The 19,378-nt window shown below is 34.5% G+C and overlaps 2 protein-coding genes across 5 annotated transcripts in view; both read right to left on the bottom strand.

Moving 5' to 3' along the window:
- Nucleotides 1–2,234: 2,234 nt before the first annotated feature.
- LOC132037099 (E3 ubiquitin-protein ligase CIP8-like) lies at nt 2,235–3,631 on the bottom strand. The gene has a single exon (XM_059427562.1). The coding sequence runs from the start codon at nt 3,490–3,492 to the stop codon at nt 2,476–2,478; it is 1,017 nt and encodes a 338-aa protein (XP_059283545.1). The 5' UTR covers nt 3,493–3,631; the 3' UTR covers nt 2,235–2,475.
- A 2,758-nt stretch (nt 3,632–6,389) lies between these two features.
- The window catches only part of LOC132037080 (WPP domain-interacting tail-anchored protein 1-like), a 55,146-nt gene continuing 42,157 nt past the window's right edge, over nt 6,390–19,378 (bottom strand). The window contains exons 2-7 of one of the 4 annotated variants that reach the window (XM_059427553.1): nt 13,925–13,947; nt 10,767–11,356; nt 8,956–10,043; nt 7,424–7,615; nt 7,020–7,133; nt 6,390–6,715 (exon numbers count right to left, since the gene is read on the bottom strand). In XM_059427553.1, the coding sequence (XP_059283536.1) occupies nt 6,683–6,715; nt 7,020–7,133; nt 7,424–7,615; nt 8,956–10,043; nt 10,767–11,334 (1,995 nt within the window). In that variant the 5' untranslated portion in view covers nt 11,335–11,356; nt 13,925–13,947 and the 3' untranslated portion in view covers nt 6,390–6,682. The other 3 variants (XM_059427528.1, XM_059427547.1, XM_059427538.1) reach the window with 3 other exon arrangements.

Genomic DNA, 19,378 nt, shown 5'->3' with positions numbered 1-19,378 from the left:
GTGTTCCCTCAATCCTCTCAATTGACAATTCCACCAACCAAAAAAAAAAAAAAAAAAATCCTCGGTAAGATCCTTCCATGTTCCTCTTCTACTTTTTAATTTTAAAGATTTCCCCTTTTGCTGCAAATCCCTAATTTTACTTTGATCTTTCTAATTGTAGCTAATTCATCACCGTGGCTAAAAGCTAATTCAAATTGGAACACCCTCTTGGTAATTATATATGATATATCTGTCTGTGTGTTATTATTGTATTTTTGGTTCCAAGATCTGATTTTTAGCTTTTTTGGGTCTAGAATTTGCATGATCCACTAACAATTGTTATACCTTTTTTTTTTTTTTTTTTTTTTTCTTTCTATTTTGGTGGGTTATTCTGTCAAACCCTTTTTTCCATAAGCTTGAATCTTGCTTCCCTGGAAGAAAAAAATTACTCCCTCCGTCCCATTTTATATGAGAGTGTTTGACTTGACACGGAATTTAAGAACAACATGAATGGCTTTTGAGACTTTTGAAACTTGTTGTCTACAGATGCCCAATTCAGAAAGAACTTAAAGGTAGACAAAGCAAAACTGATTTCAGGTGTTGTGCTGCTGACAAAGTGACAGTAAACGAACAAAGCAGGCTTTATTTCTTAACTTAGTATCATTAGTAGTTGGATGTAGCGGATCAGAGCCAATGAACATGGCATGGTTCAGATGAATCTCACTGTTTTGGTATCTAAAGAAACAGTACTTGAAACATTTTACTGTAAGCACAATGAAAGTGCTGAATATTATGGCACACAATGTTTAATATTCCCTGCTAGTATTTCCTACAGGCTTCACGTCTTCTTTTTGTTGCTGTTAAGAAGATGGACCTTGGACTTAACTGATAGCTAATGACGTAACAGATCCTGAGAGCATGGTTAGTCAATATTAGGCTCTCTTATTATGTTGTCCAAACTTTAGATGTCCAGCCCTCAATGTGAGGGTGTTAAGAGTTAGCACGTTGGTTGAGAGAATGGTTTATTCAACAAATCATTTACTAAAATGAACCGAGATATTCCAACTCATTATTTGGCCATCTTTAATCAATACCTGAAAGGCCAGGATGGATCAGGCTAAAACAAAGACTAAAATATGATCCTGCAGCAGGATTACTTTATCCTAGTAGAAACAATAAGTACTAGAGTTCCTCTAAATTTTATCATATCCAGCATCGCTTCAATATTATCTTCTCTTTTGTTGTGTGTGTTCTAGAGTACGGTTTTATTCACAGAACTATCAGCAATTCACATGCTGCTGCTGTCAGTCGCTTCATATAAGGGGATTCAAAAAAACTGAAGTGTCACACCTAAAATTTCAATCTATGACCTAAAGCAATTTTTGGACTCCATAATACACTAGAATCTACTCTTGTGTCAAGGGGATTCAACAGTGTATATATAATCAAACAAATCATTTTCTTCCCTATTTATACATAACTACTTCGACAACGTGGTTCAGTTGAACCCTTTGCCTCCCTTTAGCTCCACCCATGGCTGCCATTTATCTCAGAAAATTGCATCAATAAAAACATTATTCAGTCGCAAGCACAACACACGTTGAGTTGAGGCTAGAACAGGCTCACATAATAATGCACAAACTGGAGCCTGAGATTATAACAGAGAATCCACCACTTCACTTGACAGGTTGATGATTGACGATTCCTTGCTAAGGAACACGGAACCCATTCTGCCGTATGTTTCTCAAGAGTATTGACTCAAATATTTCAAAGTGTATTGAGAAAGATAAATCTTCCTTCTAATACAATATGAACAAGTTATTGGGAACATAAAATCAAAAGTCAATAACTTGTTCATATTGTATTAGAAGGAAGATTTATCTTTCTCAATACACTTTGAAATATTTGAGTCAATACTCATGAAGGTATCAGGTTCGAAACCCCCTGCCTACGACAGCAGGGGATTTGCCTTCTAGGAGCATTAAATCAAAAGTCAAACCTCGCAAGGATGGCTTAGTTGGTTGAGCATGGGGCTTTCACAATGAAAGTCTCAGATTCGAAACCCCCTACCTACGACAACAGGGGATTTGCCTTCTGGGTGGAGCTCGTCGCACCGGGCTTGCCTAGTGCGGGTTACCTCTCCTGTGTGGTTTGCGAGCTATTGCACAGGAGCTGGGTTTACCCTGTGCACACGACGGGTAGCGGCTACGGGTTCCCATGTCATCAAAAATCAAAAGTCAAAATGCACCAAAATCGTTTCAAACTTTAATCAATCTCTATAGTAGTATTAATGACTCAATATTCCTTTTACTTTGTAGCACTGACTAACGGTAAAATTACAGCAAGTATAAATCTCATACTGTCATACAAACTGGAAAACTTACAAACATACATTAAAAAAAAAAAAAAAAGAACAGTCTATAAAAAGAATCAACATACTCACCACTAAGGGAATATGCACATCCTATGAACTCTGTATAGGAACACGAAAAAGCCTCAAGGGACAATTTCAAAATTGTATCTAACCTGAAAATCATTACCAACTTCAGCTCTAGCACCATTACGCCTTCCAATTTTCCTCCTTTCATAATCAGTATCATCCGTAGGTAACTCATAGCGACAAACAGGGCATGTATTGCGTATATTTAACCAAGGTAAAATACAGTCCAAATGGTAATAATGAGAACAAGGAAGCTCAGTCACCTTCTCCACAACCAAAATCTCATCTTTACAAACGGCACACGCCGTGTTGTTTTCTTTGTCCTTTAATTCCACTAAAGGAAGATTTTCAATAACATTTTTAGCTGTTGGTGGACTACCCTTTAAAGTCCCTTCATTTTCAAGAAATTGCCCAATCAATGCATCATGATCAATCTCATCATCATTTCCATCGAATTCGAGGCTCCTTTCGATACTATTAACCGCCAACAAAACTTCCCATTCTAAATTCCTCACTGGCTCATCAATTGAATCCGAATTCGAGTTATCTGAAGAAACTGATATTTCTTCAATACCATCAATTACAGAACTCAAATAATCTCTCTCTTCACCCCTTTCATTAACTTCTTCCCACTCGAAATCATCATTCAAATCCCTCTGTTCATCATCATCAATCCTTAGACAATTCCAAAAACCATTAACACCCAAGTCATCATTTTGATCATCAATATCCCCAGAATCCGGCCCGACACCCACAACCCGAAGCCCATCACCCGAATCAAGCCCATCAAAATCAGATCCAAAATCCTCAGTGAAAACCCTATCCTCTGTAACGAACATATCTGTAACGAAATTCATTTGGTCTTCATCAACGATAAAGGAATTCGGGTCTGCAAGCAAACCCGAATGACCCGAATCTGAATCTAGGGATCCGGGTGCAGAATTGGGGCTAAAATTGAAATTATCAGTAAGGGAATCAAAATCGAAAGCAAATGAATGTGGGTACTCTTCATCATCATCATCATAAGTGATTGTTGGGATATGGAAACGGTGGATTGTAGAAACTTCTGCCATTGAATTGAAGAAACAAATGTGAAGATTCAATATTTAGAGGAACTTGAAAATTGATCTAATTTTGGTGGTTTCACAATTTTTGTTGGCTTTCTAGACACCCGGTGTTCGGGTGGTAGATGAGCAATTTCTGTTTTGTTTTCTACTCCCTATATTTCTATTTTTGTCGGTGAAAAAAAAAAAAAACAAATTACTCCATTGGTCCCAATTTAATACTTTCCTTTTTTATTTTTCCCAAATAGAGGGTCTCTCGATTTTTAATTTGTTGACAATTTAAACATCATACATTTTATAATCACAAGGTTTAAAATATTTTTGCTACTTTACACATCTTTAACTAAGTCTCTCTTTATTTCTTAAATTGAAAAAAAAATCAAACTAAAACATTTAATTTTGGACTTAGGGAGTATAGAGCCCGTTTGGATTGGCTTATAAGTTGGTCAAACGAGCTTATAAGTCATTTTTAACTTATTTGAGTATTTGGTAAAAATAAAAAATAGCTTAAATTAAATTAAAAAGTGCTTAAAATAAGCTAAAATCTAGAAGTTGCTCAACCCCAACTCTTTTTTTTTTTTTTTTGGCTTAAAAGTCATTTTGGTTTGACCAACAACTTTACCCTTTTATCCCTTATATTTTCTGTTAATTTCAATACTACCCTTGCTTCTAAAACACTTTAAGTACTTTTATCCAAATACGTAATTACTTATTTATAAAATAACTTTCAGCACTTATGCTTAAAAGCCATTTTTTTCAGCAAATCCAAACGAGCATGCTCTCTTTTTCGGTGAAATTTTTACTCTTCCCTCCATTTTGTGTGACGTAAGTTCGAGCATGAATGATCCCTCTTTAAGTTGAAATAAATGTAACATAAATTTTTTATTCCTATTAATGATACTCGCTCCATTTCACTATAAGTGGTGTATTTATTTTAATATTTTGTTTCAAAATAAGTGGTGTTTCACAAAAGTAAGAAGACATTGATTATTTTGTTTCAATTTTACCCTTTATTTAAATAAATAAAGTTTTAAATAACCAAGAAACCATCAAAGAACTACTTTTGATTAAGGGTCAGTTAGTAGCTAGTAGTAAAAACATTTCTTACTTTCTAGGAGTGGGTAATTTTCTTAAGGGTTGTACCCAAACTAAAAATACCACTTATTATGAAACAAATGGAGTAAATATTTTACTCCTCCAGCCACTTTTATTTGTCCACTATATAATAAAATTAGATGTCCGTTGTTACTTGCTCAGTTTAAAAGTTTAAAAAGACAATTTACCATTTTATATCTATGTAATCCTTATTATTAAGTACTAATTATTTGCAATTCATTTCCCAATGAGTGAGATGACTTATAATAATTAGGGGTGATATATTGAAATTGTCATTTATTTATTGCTTTTTAAGGGTGTGATAAGTTAAACATGAACAAGTAAATATGGATGTAGGGAGTATAGTCAAACAAATCTTTTGACATATTTAAAAGAGATAAGATATAGAAACACGCCTAAACTATAGTGAAATTGTCAATTACACATGTAAATTTATGCAGGAATCCTATCACCCCTTAAACCTTTTTTTTTTTTGGTAGTATTTTTCCCCTTCATTTATCACTTGATAAAAAAAAATAAGTGAAAACATATCATGTGCATATACACGCTTATACTCGACAAAAATAGAGATGGTTGGCACATAATAAAATACTCTTGAAATAAATTAAGCGGGAAAATGTCTTCTAGGACCTGTTTGGCCATGAGAATTTTTCACTTTTTTTTGAAAAATTGGTTCACTTTATTTGAAAATAAACGTTTTGCCATGAAAATTCCAAATACAACTTCATTTGAAAAACACCTAAAATCTTATTTTCACTTCTTTTTTTCCACTTTTTCACTTTCAATACATTCAAACAACCAAATATTTTTTGCAAAAGTTATAATCAAACACAACTCCATCTCCAACTCCAACTTCAAAATTTCAAATAAAGTGATTTTTTTTTATTTATTTTTTTTTGTTTTCATGGCCAAACGCCTACTTAGAATGAATGGAGTATTCGGATATTAATTACTCACTCGTTAACATGCTCATGCAAATTATATGAAGATTGAGTAGGCAAATTATCGCATGTCGATTGTAATGAATCCAAGGGCGGAGCTAGGTAGACATGAGGGGCTCGAACCTGGGTGAAAAATTACAATATATATACAATGTTAAAATTTTAGTGAAGCCTCCTAGCTTCTTCATGTATTTACTTCCTCCTATTTTTGAACCCCTAGGTGAGAATCCTAGCTCTGCCACTGAATGAAACATAAAACTTAAAAAGAATTTAACGTTTTCTTTTTGATTTCTCACTCGATTCGATATCCTCATTGGGAGCAACTATTCCGGATTCGCGCCATGAAGTAAAAAGAATCTGACGTTTGGTTTTACTATACATGAGTGAAGCAGTTTCATTTCCATTTAGAATTGTGTTCCTTGTTGTATTATACGTTAGTAGTACTATGTGATTAGGATATTAATAATCATGAGATAATAATTTAATTTAACACCAACTCAGTTGTCATGTTAAAATGAAAATTATTAAGCTTTGTCGTCGTGTCTTCAAATATTCATTTGCCAATGAGTCCCGGCAAATAAGCAAAGCTAATGTATACTATTATCTCTTATTTGGCAAATTGGACATTGGGACTCCTCTATACTTGTATCGAATAGCTATGCTGATGAAGGAATGTGGAGACAAGTTCAACAACTTAACGGAATAAGTAATTAGCTTTAAAACTACATTAAATGAGCCAACAATTAGTCCCTATTAACCAGTCTTAAGCAGTTGGCCCCTTGAACTATACTGTAAGTTGATTAACTACATACAGAAATGATCTTAAACCACCTGGTAAGAAACGAGAAAGAAATGAACAAGAAGCCATTAAATGGGTACAAGAAGTGTATGCTTCCTGGACTACTGTTAAAACTCTTAAAAGTAGAGCCTACTCGCCTTCATCTCTTAGTATCAAAACAGTACCAAGAAGGCATTAGCAGATTCTGCCTACAAACAGATGATTTGAAAAGTAAAACATGAGACACCTCACAAGTTCCATGCATGGATGGTGAAGGCCACGGAGCCCGCTTCCATAGAGCGATTTTTCCCTTCTTGTGTAGTTTTCTGTTGGATGACTGAGCCACTGTTTGTACTTCCAAATTCTACCGAAAGCTAATTTGTAAAGCGGACAAAATCTGAGGGGCAAAACTATGCATGTGTAAGAAACTGCTATTTAGTCAGAAGAGGGGAAAAAGTCGTAAGTTTTGAGGAGCGAGTTCCAGCCTCTTCTCTTCCGGGCTTCAAAATTACATTCATCATATGAACTGGATGCGCCTAAAGATTTCTGAAAAGTGCCTAATGCCAGGTTTCTTGATTGAGTAACAAAAATCAGTAATTTCCTCTTTTGACTCACTCACCAAAACGCTGGCTCCAATGATACTGCAGTAAAACGGATGCCAGTACGGCTATCAAAAACAAGAAAACTGAAATAAGGACAACCTTGAGATCAAGCTGCCTTGCATCTATGTTCCGAGAGGCATCAAGTCTGGTTGAAGAATCAGTAGTTTCCTCTTTTGACTCGCTCATCAAAAAGTCTCCAGAACCATTCTCCTCCTGAAAATAAACAAACAGAAACAACAGGGTCACAACAGAACTAGGCGCCTTTTCTTTGTTAACTTGTCAACCAAATAACCTTAGCTTTGGGGTGAGCGCAAAGTAATCAAATGTTTTTCACTTATAGCACAGCTAAGGTTATTGGGTTGATAATGGGATGTACAACATCAGAAAATAATAGTTGACTGGCATCTAAATAGTAAATCAAATTATCAAACTACTGAAACAAACAGAAGAGCATATGATTCATGTATAAAAATAAGCATAAGACCAAATAAAGCGTGTACCACCTTAGTTATTGATGTGAACTTAGATTTTTTTTCCTTGCATTCATTTGGAGAAGTTACAGCAGAAAACTCAGCCTTGGCAAGCACGGATTCCCTGGTGTCTTTTCCATCACTTTGCGGAGACAGCGAAGGAACTTCATCATTTTGCTGAAAAAGCTTCTTCTGGGCCTTATTTTCCATTATCAGCAAAGCTATCTGAACAATTTTGCAGCAAAAACACTAATTTAGATGAGAAAATTATGCAATCATGCCCCAAAATAATATTGTCTTCACACAATGCTCTTATTCAAACATTTAATCCAAATGAATTATCTTCCATTAAGAAGTCATGCAGTGGCAAGGAAAATAAATAACCAACTTCAACCACAAAAGGCCAAAGTCCAAAACTGAATAACTTGTCCCAGCTAAGCACGTCTCAGATTCCACTAATAAATACTTTCAAAAGACTGACTAACTAATTTTTATATCAAGCAAATCTTATTAATAATGCTAATAATGTCTTGTATAGCTCTTTCAACTCTTCCTTTTCAACTAATTTCTTCCAGGAGTAAGAGCAAATGTTGCAATGGAAGGTTGCAGTCATAATTATCAATAAATACCATTAATTTTTCAGGTGTGCACAATCTGGCTCTACTTTAGCCCATTTTCATTTCTTTCCCTTGACCTTAACTGTTTTTTGCTCGGTGAAAGGAGCCATTGGAAGTGGTACAAGTGTTAATATTATAGGAAGAATGGCGCTTGAATCTGTGAACCTGTAGGCAGTGGCGGAGCCAGGATTTCCGCCGAGGGGGTTCAAAATATAAAAAAATAAACATACGAAGAAGCCTAAGGGGGTTCAACATCTACTATATATACATAAAAATAATTTTAACCTTGTAAAAACAGTGTTTTTTCCCGCCGAGGGGGTTCGGATGAACACCCTCGGCTTTATGTGGCTCCACCACTGCCTGTAGGGACCATTGAAAACTAGAGAATACACGACGTTTAAAACTATTCTTTGTCAAACAATAATATGTGTGTGCATGGAGTGTGGATGTGTGTATTCGCGTCTGTCCATAAATGTTTATCAGTAAGAAATACTTCTAATGATTACAGCGTGAGGTATATGGTCACGAACTCTGAAAACTTAACCAAATCCAGAGCGAGAAAATGTCAAAACTAGACCGAATGAACAGATGTTGTTGCTGAAGCAAGTAAAAAGGAAAAAGACAAAAGGCATCAGCCACATAAACGAACTTGTACACACAACAACTGCATTTTAGAAGCCATTAAATTTATGAAGCTGTAAGTTTACACCAACGTCCAAAAAATTAGTAATTTTCTGACACAAAATGTTGATTATCCAAATGCCATCTCATTGTTAGACATAACTCTAGGCTGTTTCAGATTAGTAACTAGTATTCAATTAGGCACAGTCCTCAATTCGCTTTTAGGCCCATTGACCATGTCAATTAGGAAAAAAAAAAACTCGATAGAGTAGAGGAAAAGGAAAGTCACAAATGTTATCAAGATAATTACAGTAGGAAATGACAAACCTGCTTTTCAAGTCTCTCTCTTTCAAGAGCCAATTGCAAAATTAGATCTGTTATCAATTTACTCCGGAAGTTAATATCTCGGGCAGTTGCCTTCTTCGTTTCCTCAGCTTGGCGTAACGATGCCTCCAAACACACCAACCTACCCCTTACAAAAGTTAATTCTTCATTGAGATCTGAGTTAGATTCTGACAAGATAATGCACTTTTCTTCAGCACCCTCCATCAAACTTTCTGCTTTTGAAACCTTTAGTTTTAGATCCTCAATCAAATCTTCCATGTCTTTGATTGTAGAATTCAACATGATTTGCTTCTCTTGACTAGCTTCACCAGATGCAACCGCATGCTGAAGTCGAAGCTCAGAGTCCCTCAGCTGCTTTTCAAGCAGATTTATTCTCTCACTACTACTGCTTTTCAGGAGGTTCAGCTCTTTGTCAAGTTCCACATTTTCTTCTTTCAATATATTACACTCATTTTCTGCTGTATCAATTCTTCTCTCTGCTTCAGAATTCTTTTCCTTCAACGTATGGATTGTATCTTCCATTTCATGGATCTCGGATTCTAGCTCCTGACTTTTCTTTGTATAATTGGACAGCTGCAACTCAGAGTCCTCCAACCGTTTTTCAAGAGTTTTAACCTTGTCCCCGAGCTCTTTAGAACTGCTTTCAGACTTCCCTAGTAAGTTCTCTTTTGCTTTTAAATGTTCCTCCATTTCTTGAAGTTTAGATTGTAAGCAGCTTTCTCTCTGAACAGTACCGTTCAGATTAAAATGTGCCATCTGGAGTCGATCAAGTAGTGCTTTTGAAATTCCTAAGAGGACTTCGGCAGCATTCTCTCCCTCAAACAACCTTTGCCAAGCATCTTCAATTTCTTCCTCCATGCAGAAAGCTTCTTGCTGCAACCTGACTTCTAATTCCTCTTCAACCTGTCTAGATTCAGTAAGCTTCTTCTCAAGATCTAACTCTCGGGCCAAAGACTTCTCCAGCATCCGCAGAATGTGTCTCTGCTGTTCAACAGTCTGCATTTTTATCTTTGTCTTTGGAGTTAAAAGAGCATCACTGTTGAAGTAGTCCGCTGCCTCTCCATCTTGCCCTGTCAAGCATCAAGTATGATTAGAAAAAGTATGATGATGTCCCACAAATTATTTGTTATTAAGCCAAGCACGTAATAGCAACAAAATGCCTTGTGCAGAGAGCAGCAATCAATATTTCCTGGTCCAGACATGCACGGCAAAAAGAAATAAAATCATTAAATATTTGCAGATATTCTTCTTTTCTCCTCTCTTCCTATTTCTATATATTAATTATATCCTAAGGGGTGGTCAGCTTGGGAGAAGGTTGCTGGGATAAGTAAAATTGCAAAGAGAATAAAACACTAAATACTGCTCATCACGAAATTAACAGGCATCCACTTATCGAGGAGAATAATAATAACAATAATAATAATACTCCCTCCGGATCAAAAAGAGTGTCCTCTTAGCCATTTGCACACCCCTTAAGAAAATACTAACTCCTAGAGAAAAATAGGTGATTTGATAAAACTGCCCCTAATTTAATAAGTATTGGGATTTGATCATATAGCACTTCATAGTGGCAAATCTAGAAAAATAAGGTTAATTCTTTCTTGATTTGATAAGTGGACCACCTTTTTGACCCAAGGAAAAAAAAGGCTAAGTGGAGATTCTTTTTGACCCAAGAAAAAAAGGCTAAGTGGACACTCTTTTTGATCCGGAGGAAGTAATAATAATAATAATAACAATAATAATAATAATAATAATGATGATGATGATGATGATGATGAAGAAAATAAACTCACAATTTTGATCCCCCTGGGAGGTTAGGATAATCCCATGGAAGTTGGTACATTGCGTCCTTAATTCTAAAAGGTTGTCCTGCGACTGCTTGAGGGATTTTTCACTGTCATGTAACTTCTCTTCTATTAAAATGAAAGCCTCATCATCCACATGCCCATGTGAAGATATGACCTTCCGCACATTCTCAATCTCCACTGCAACAGTGGATAATAAACCGCCTAGCTCCCTCACCTCCGAATCTAGGACCCCAGATAAGAGGTCAAACTCAATTGCCTTCTCAACAATGTCATTTGAAGTGTGCTCCTTCTCGGAGGCAAAAGCCTCAAAGTCACTTTCTCTTGTTTCCACATGCATCACAAGTTGATCTAAATTAACTAGTTTCTCAGAGAAACATGCTAAGTCTAGTTCAAGCCTTGTTAAAATCTCCCCGACACTTGGTATTTCTTGCGTGACATTACCACTGGATGACAAAACTTCTAGAGAGTCGATAGTATTTGATTCTGCCTCCACTTCATTGGCGTTAACTCCTTCAATGGAAGCAGATGCATTATTCTCTGTGTCAGCATCCATTAGTCAAACCCAATTTTTGAACCTGAAAGATGAACCAATACCAATATTTTTAGAAGCAAAAATGGGAGAAGGTGAAACATAGAGGTAAAAAGCAATAAGAGAATCGCACAGTTTATAGAGTATAAAAAGTACCAAAAAAAGATGGTTTTAGGACGTACTATAGTCAAATCACAATTGAAATTACTGATATCAGCATTCAATATACAGTAATGACAATAATAATCCAACTCCTCAGAAACATCGTTGAGATATAATTCAACAAACCCATCGAAAGATAACTTCAATCATTAATTAAATTTTCATTTTCAATTAACCAACCATAAAATAAATTAATTTGCAGCACTCAATTTCATATTTGGAATTGTACTACAAGGCTAGGGGAGATATGCAAAAGAGAAGCCCAGATTTAAAAGGTACCAGAGCAAAAGAACTTGCATACTAGAAGAAATGGAGTCATTTATTTGAAGAAAATGATGAAGAAAGAACAGAAGCCAAAGAAGTACAAAAGCATAAGTAGTAGATGGATAGGCGTTACTTACAACCAAAAAATAGATAGATAGGCATTACAAACTCGAGAGAAGAAGAAGAACACAATGACAAAGAGAACATTGAAGAGTACACGGTGATGACCCCTACTATTCAAATAGAACACTGTCATGTTTCCTCTCTTTTTTTTCCTCTTCTATTTTCTCATATGTTAAAGTAAGATTCAAAGAGTCAACCACTTCCTGTCGGGATCTCTAGTCTCACTCCTCAGAAGTGCATAGAGCGATAACACCTCGTTCGCATTGCTTCATGGCTTTAAGGGACAAGTCATGGCACTTAATAACACTAACGAATACCCGATTAATAGATCTCTTTGGTAAACATGTCCTCTTAAACACCAGAAGAACCAAAAGAAGCCAGAAGGTTAAAGGATGTGAGAGTACACATACTCCCACTGCAGTTAAAGCTTAGAAGTGATCGTTCACATATACTGACAATTCCATGGGGGTGTACTGCTTTTGAAATCAGCTCCCATAAGTGCACCTAATTAAGATGTTGATTGGGTATGGAAGTACAAAGACAATTCCCGATGTGTAAAAGCTGTATAACGAGTCTCAGCTATGCAGCTGCCAGCTAGTATACATTAACAGTTAACACCAGTGCGTGACTTTAATAACTATCTAAGGGAAAGGGACAAGAAGATATGGTACGACAACATATGTAAGAAACCTTCAGAAAAATTTACTCGTACACCGAACACCTTGAACCATCAATCAACAATTGTATGAGGAGAAAAACATATGCATAGGAGAGGCATAAGAATAAATCGATTTAGCACAGAGATAAGAGTGTGAGATGGAGCTTCCATGGCAGAAAACAAATAAACAGTAAGCTTTAAGGTATCCCAGTATGGTAATAAATATAGCTAAAGGCAATGTCAAAGACTCTGAAATAAGAATGCTAAAAGAACACATTTTCGCTTATGATTGATTCAAAAGAGAGAATATACATGTTTTGGATAAAAGACCTCTAAGAGCTTTTCTACGTAGGTTCTAAAATGAAAGCTATTCCCTCAATTTTGGAGGAACCTTGAAACGTTCTAGTCACGCATTTTAGTAGGCGTACTTTATCATATAACCAAGCTACAGAGCGTCACAATCTTCAAAGATGCTTGAAATGCATTGAGCAGAGACCTAGAATGAAATACTGGCTTTCACATTTTCATAACTCTAAAAAATCAGCAAAATTATAAATATAATGTGCTTGTAATAATCCTTCCACTTTGCTGCCTCCAAACCGTTCCTAATTTATCTCTTTCATTTTAACAGTTCATTATTTTTACCCTAGATTTGTTGTTGTTGTTTGTAGTTCATTACAGTTTCAACCAAATCAAAATACAAGTTTTATGTTCTTCCTCTTCCTTTTTCTTTTGTTTGGCATGGAAAAAGATTTTTCCCAATAAATGTCTTCCTTGACGAAAAAAAAATCATTCTTTGTATCACCTTGAATTATTGAAAATGTGTTTGAAGATATTTTCCACCAAAAGAGAAATGACAAGAAGTCATTTTCCTTAACAAATATCTCAAATAATACTCCATATTACTTTCTTTATCAACATTTGATACTCAAAATTAACACCAACACACTATATTACTTTTAAACCCAACTAAACAGTGGAAAATAGATATTTCTCATCCATTACAGCACTATTATTCTATTAACACACCCAACTACAATAATTAATTCAAATAAACTAAAAGAAACATTAAATTATTCCAAAACAAAAGAAAACATTTCCATTCAATTCATTTTTCACATCATCTGACAAACCCCTGATCCAAATTACAAAATTTAACTCAAAAAGACTTCAAAGATAGAACTTTTCAACACCCATCTCAATAATTCGTAAATTAAATCAAACCCAAAGAAAAATGATAGTAAATTTTAACGAAAAAAAAAATACTCTACAGGATCAAGAAAAAAAATAACTTTATAGGATCAAGAAAACAAAAACAAATTTGCCTACTTATTCAAGAAGTATACGTGTATCAACTAAGGAATAAATACGAAATGATATTACTAAGCAAAGATTATAGAAGCGTACCTTCTTGACAATTCGCGGGTTAGAGAGTGAGTTAGTGTGAAAATTGATTTAGTACTTTTTTTAGTTTTTATTTTTAGCAGTTATGTATATTGCAGTCTAATCTTCATCTAGTATACATGTGATGGTCACGTGGTTACTTTCTCGTGGCCACGTGTTCTTTTGTCAGCTTTAGTTGAAAGGTTTAAACTGGGCTGTTAGAAAAGGAAAAGGGCAATTTGCACGATTGGCCTTATTAGGGGGTGCTCTTTAATTTTGTCTCTCTAATTGGTGATCTTTAATTTTTGGTCCTTTATATTTTTTGGTTTCGGGTTCAAACTCAACGTTCAGTTAAAAATTAAAAAAATTCACAAAATAGAATTTGAATTTGCAAGGCAGAGTTTTGCCTACCTTCAGGCAGAGTTTCAAATGCTGTCTTAAGTAGAGTTTTGCCTTAAGCATAAGACAAAATTCTACCTTAAGGTAGAGGTTTGCATTAAGGCATAAAAAAAAAATTAGCTCAGTTGGAATTCTGTAAAACTCTGTGTTAAGACCTAACTTTACCCGAATAGGCCTAATTTTGCTACGAAACTCTGTCTTGCGTTTTTTTTATTATCATTATTGATTCAGAGTTCGAACCCCAAACCTCATGGTGTTAGGCGAAGGGCAAAAATTAAAGACCAGCAATTTGAGGGAAAAAATTAAAGACCAATGCCTTTGAAGGCCAATCCGCACAAAAAAATGAAAGGAAAATGGGCAATTTGCAAGATTTTCCTTCGCTGGGGTGGTCTTTAATTTATACCCCTCAAATTGGTGGTCTTTAACTTTTGTCCTTCACTAAAAATCTCTTGGTTTCGAGTTCGAACGCCTGTTCAGTCAAAAATTTTAAAAAAATTTGCAAGGTAGAGTTTGGATTCGCAAGACAGAATTTTGCCTTCAAAACTCTGTCTTAAGGCAGAATTTGGACCTTAAGGCAGAATTTGAATGGGCGGCAAAACTCTGCCTTAAGGCAGAATTTGCATGGCCAAAATTTTGCAAAAATTCTGTCTTGCGATTCCAAACATCTGCCTTGCAAATTTTTTTCTTACTGAGCTGGGGTGGGTCGAACCCACAATCTCGGGGTATTAGGCGAAGGGCAAAACTTAAAGACCACTAATTTGAAGGACAAAAATTAAAGATCAACCCGAATGAAGGCTAATCCGCGAAAAAAAAAATGAAGGAAAATGCTATGTGGATTGATATGTTTGCCATTAAGTGCCTCGTCTGCTATTGAGCTCATTTGTATTTTGTTGAGGAGAATGGACAATTTGCACAATTGTTCTTATTCAGCGATGGTCTTTAATTTTTGCAAGCAAACTTTTGCCTTAAGGCAAAATTTTCGAGAAGCTTTACCTTGCAAAAGTATTAATTTTTTTACTCTCGATGTATTTTTTGCTACTTTTTTAAGCGAAGGCCAAAAATTAAAGACTGGCAATTAGGGACAAAAATTAAAGACCGGCGGCGTCTTTGAAGGGAAATCCATTTTTTTTTTTTTAATAAAAAAAAAGAAGGAGAATGATTGTGTGAAGTCATTTGATTCCTGGAATAAGGATAGTAATCTCAGGATAAGATGGAGAGTTATTTTATCCTGTATTTTGTAAAGAGAATTAATTAGTCCGGAAATTCTTTTATCTCATTATTTGTACTAAAATGATGATATTATTATCTTGTATAAAGGTGGGATAAAATAATCTCATGGATATTGATAACGTCCAAATCTACTCATCAAAGAAAAAGTTTACACGGTCATATGCAATATAATTTACCCAACTATTAGTCTGGGTCAAATCACACAGAGAACAATATAAAGACGATTAAGAAAGTAAATAACTTATCACCAACTAAGCTAAGCCAAACGCATTTCAATATTTGATTTTTGATTTAAGAACTAAAAAAGAAAAACTAACTAGAAAGGTGCAAAATGATCAATGATCACAAGCATCAATACAAGGGACTCTCAAGTAACGATCCTATGTATTTTACGAATTTATAACTAAGAGCGCGTCTATGTTAAAAGATAATAATTTCTAAAATCTCATTGAAAGTCTTCCAACCAAATCAATGAATTTCACTCTAAGCTTTTCCAAGCCTTAAACTGTGATATTAGACACAATCAATTTAACCTCAAGTTAACTATCCTATTCCTAGCTCAAGTTATTAGATGAGGTTTAAAGCCTCAAGTCCTTGTTAATTAATCTTTTCCAACCTCAATTTTCCTCTTCCGAGCTCAAATCGAAGTAAATGGGTGAGTCCTAGGATTGGCTAATCCCTTAAGAAACAATAAAGAACAAGATTAATTGAAGAAACAAACCCACTTAATTAGAAATAAAAATCCTTTAATACATAAGCATAACAAGAGTTTTAATCCAAAACTTGGACAATGAATATTTCATAAACAAGATTCAAGTAGGGGAATGGATTACTACACACTTAGATATTTAATACATAACATGGAATTGAAGAAAGGGTTAAGAATTTGCTCATTAAAGTGTTCTAATCTTCCCTTCCAAAGTGTTGGTGATGAAACCCTAACTCTCCAAGCTTGAAAATGGCCAAAGATGAGAATAATGTCTCCGTAAGTCATGCTCTTATAGCTCCCAATTTTCCACATCCAAATATGACAAAAATAGCCCCAAAATTTCAGATTTGCAGATCTGGCCGTTTTTGTATTTTTAGCTACTTTTCTCATTTTCTTCAATTTGACTTCTTTTCTTTTTACTTCGTTTCTTTCTTGATCACTTCTAAATCATATAAACCTGTAAAATGGAAGTAAACGATATTAAATTTACTATTTTCTCAATCAAACAAGTCAAAAGTCTAAGATTAAAGAAGAGCTAAGTTGAAAAAATACCAACTTATCAGATATCCTTATTTATCTCATCTTGCGTACCAAACGACCCCTTAGGGGTCGTTTGGTAAAAAGTATAAGCTGGGATATCCCAGCACTAATTTTTGTACCATGTTTGGTAGAAGGTGTAAATTTATCCAGGGATAAATTTATACCTTGTACCAAACATGGTACAAAAATTTTACTGGATATCCCAACTTATACCTTCTTATCCCACTTATGCTAGGATTATTTTATACCATCTAAAATATGGTATAAAATAATCCCAATAGATGGGATAAATTAGTCCCGGGATTATAATTCCGGAATAATTTCGACTATCTACCAAACGACCCCTTAGAGTACTGAAGTGTAATACTTAAAGCCCCTTTGGATTAGCTGAATAAACGGAAAAGTACATAATTACCTACAAAATCAAAGTAATTTTCCTTGCCTATCCATTTACTTTTCTACGCATTGTAGTTTTTGTGGATAATTGCAGCTTTATTCTCTTCAATTTTTTTTTCTCTACTTCTTTTCTTTCTTTCTCCATTTCTTTTTTCTCGCCTTTTTTCTTTTTTTTTTTATCCCTTTTTATTCATTTATGTTTTCCCAAATCATATTATTCTTTTAAAGTATGATCTGATTCCATACTCATTTTTGGATCTTTTTGTACTTTTTCTTTTCTTTTCTCATTTCTTTATGTCTTTTTCCTTTTCTAATTTCAATTTACTTTTTTTCCTTTTATTTTTTTCTTCGTAATCTAATTTCATTATTATTTTTTATTATTATAATTTGTCCATATTTTTTAAAATAACTTATATAATATACATGTTATATTTATATTTCTCATTTTCTTTTTCTCTAAATCAATTATCAAAATAACCTATAAATTATATTTGTTTTTTTCCCTTCCATTTTATATTTTCTCCTTTTCTAATTTTATTTTTTGCAAATCATTTTTTTCTTTTTTTTTTCATAATATAACTCTAAACACCTTTTTTGCTCCTTTATTTTTGTTCTTTTTTTTTTTTTTTTAATCTATATCAATAAAAAAAATAGCTGTTATAGTACACATTTTTTTTTTATATCAATTATCAAAAAATAACTTATTCTAGCATATGGTACACCGAATCAGTAGCACTTGAAGTATACTATGATATTCACATTGTGTACATATATATATATATATAAATATTATACACTGGACTGGCAGGGTATCATAAAGAACTGATTCATCCCTTAAAAAAAAAACACTCCTTAGTCCTTAGGAATGGCAGGAAAGGACTGGGCGAGGCAGGACAGACTCTTAATGGAGTGGGGCAAGGAAAATTTAAATAGGGCACGGCACGGCACGGCAAACATTATTTTTTTTAAAAAATTTAATGGGTTAATAGGCAGGGCAAGAACCTAGTTAAGAAATGAGTCGGGTAAAAAACAAGAAACCCGAGTATTATTTGAAGTTCCAATGCAACGCGACTCTGCAAATTATCAACTCTTCGACTTGTGCCCCCATGAAATCCTTCCTCTTCTTGCTAAAACTTGTCTCCAACATCTGAAAATGCACTCTACTACTGTCCACTAAATGGGCTTCTCCTATTACTTTGAATTTTATTGCATTTTTTAGAGTATTAGTTAAAAATATTATGCTTTATACCTCTTCTTCTGTCAAACTTATAACAACGTTGATATCTTTTCTTGGATTTTAACTTCTTGCTTTATTTATTGATTTCCACTAAAAGAATTCTATGTTTAGTTTTACTATGAAGTTTTTACTCCGAGTTGTATTTGCTTGGGAAGTGAAAAGTAATTAATTTATTGCTTCAGTTTTTTTCCTTAATTATTTGAAATAATCCCTTTGAAAACGGTTATTGGGCGACCAAGAAACAATTTTTGTATGAACATTCACCCATAGGACTTTTTTCCTTAGAGTGCTTATTTCGAATAGTTAAGTAATTGACTACTATGTTAATTTGAGAGCTACTCCATGCACAGAGGAGGCAGATGTTTTAACTATATTAATAAGGCATACAAAATAATATTGAGTTGTTTTTATTGCTCAATTATTGCTCAATACCTTATAAGCGTTGGATCCATCAACTTTCTTGTACAACACTTCAAGTGCATCTAATACCTTCGCACTAGATTCCTTCGCGAACTCACTCGACGACTGGAACTCATCTGTAATCTATTGAAAAAATAAACATAAGTTTATCCGGTTATTAATATATTGTTTTAAAAGATTAAAACAATCAGTTGTCACGAACCTTAAGCAAAAACCTAATCTGTCGAAGATATGAGCAATCAACCACTACCTTTCAGGCTTTCACAACAATCAACGCAAAAGAATGAAACCACACAAATCATTCAGATACAAAGGGAAAGGCCATAAGAAAGCAGGGGTGGTGGACAAAATACATCCATGCAAATGTGACTTTTGCAACACATACCCGACAAAAGTTTCAACATTTGCTGACTTTGAAGCCCACAAGGAGAAGTGCGAGAAGGATTGCAAGGGGAAAAAGAATGCCGAGGGGAACAAGGACGGCAAGGACAGGTTCGGGAAAAATGCCAAGACCGTAATGATATGAGTGTTATGCTATGTTTCTTAT

Source organism: Lycium ferocissimum, chromosome 2, assembly GCF_029784015.1.
Source record: "Lycium ferocissimum isolate CSIRO_LF1 chromosome 2, AGI_CSIRO_Lferr_CH_V1, whole genome shotgun sequence".
NCBI lineage: Eukaryota > Viridiplantae > Streptophyta > Magnoliopsida > Solanales > Solanaceae > Lycium > Lycium ferocissimum.
Note: the sequence above shows the minus strand (reverse complement) of the source record. Positions and strands in the feature narration are given on the sequence as shown.

Excerpts from the sequence above, each read along its gene's own strand:
- LOC132037099 (XM_059427562.1), bottom strand. The coding sequence starts at position 3,492 with ATGGCAGAAGTTTCTACAATCCACCGTTTCCATATCCCAACAATCACT.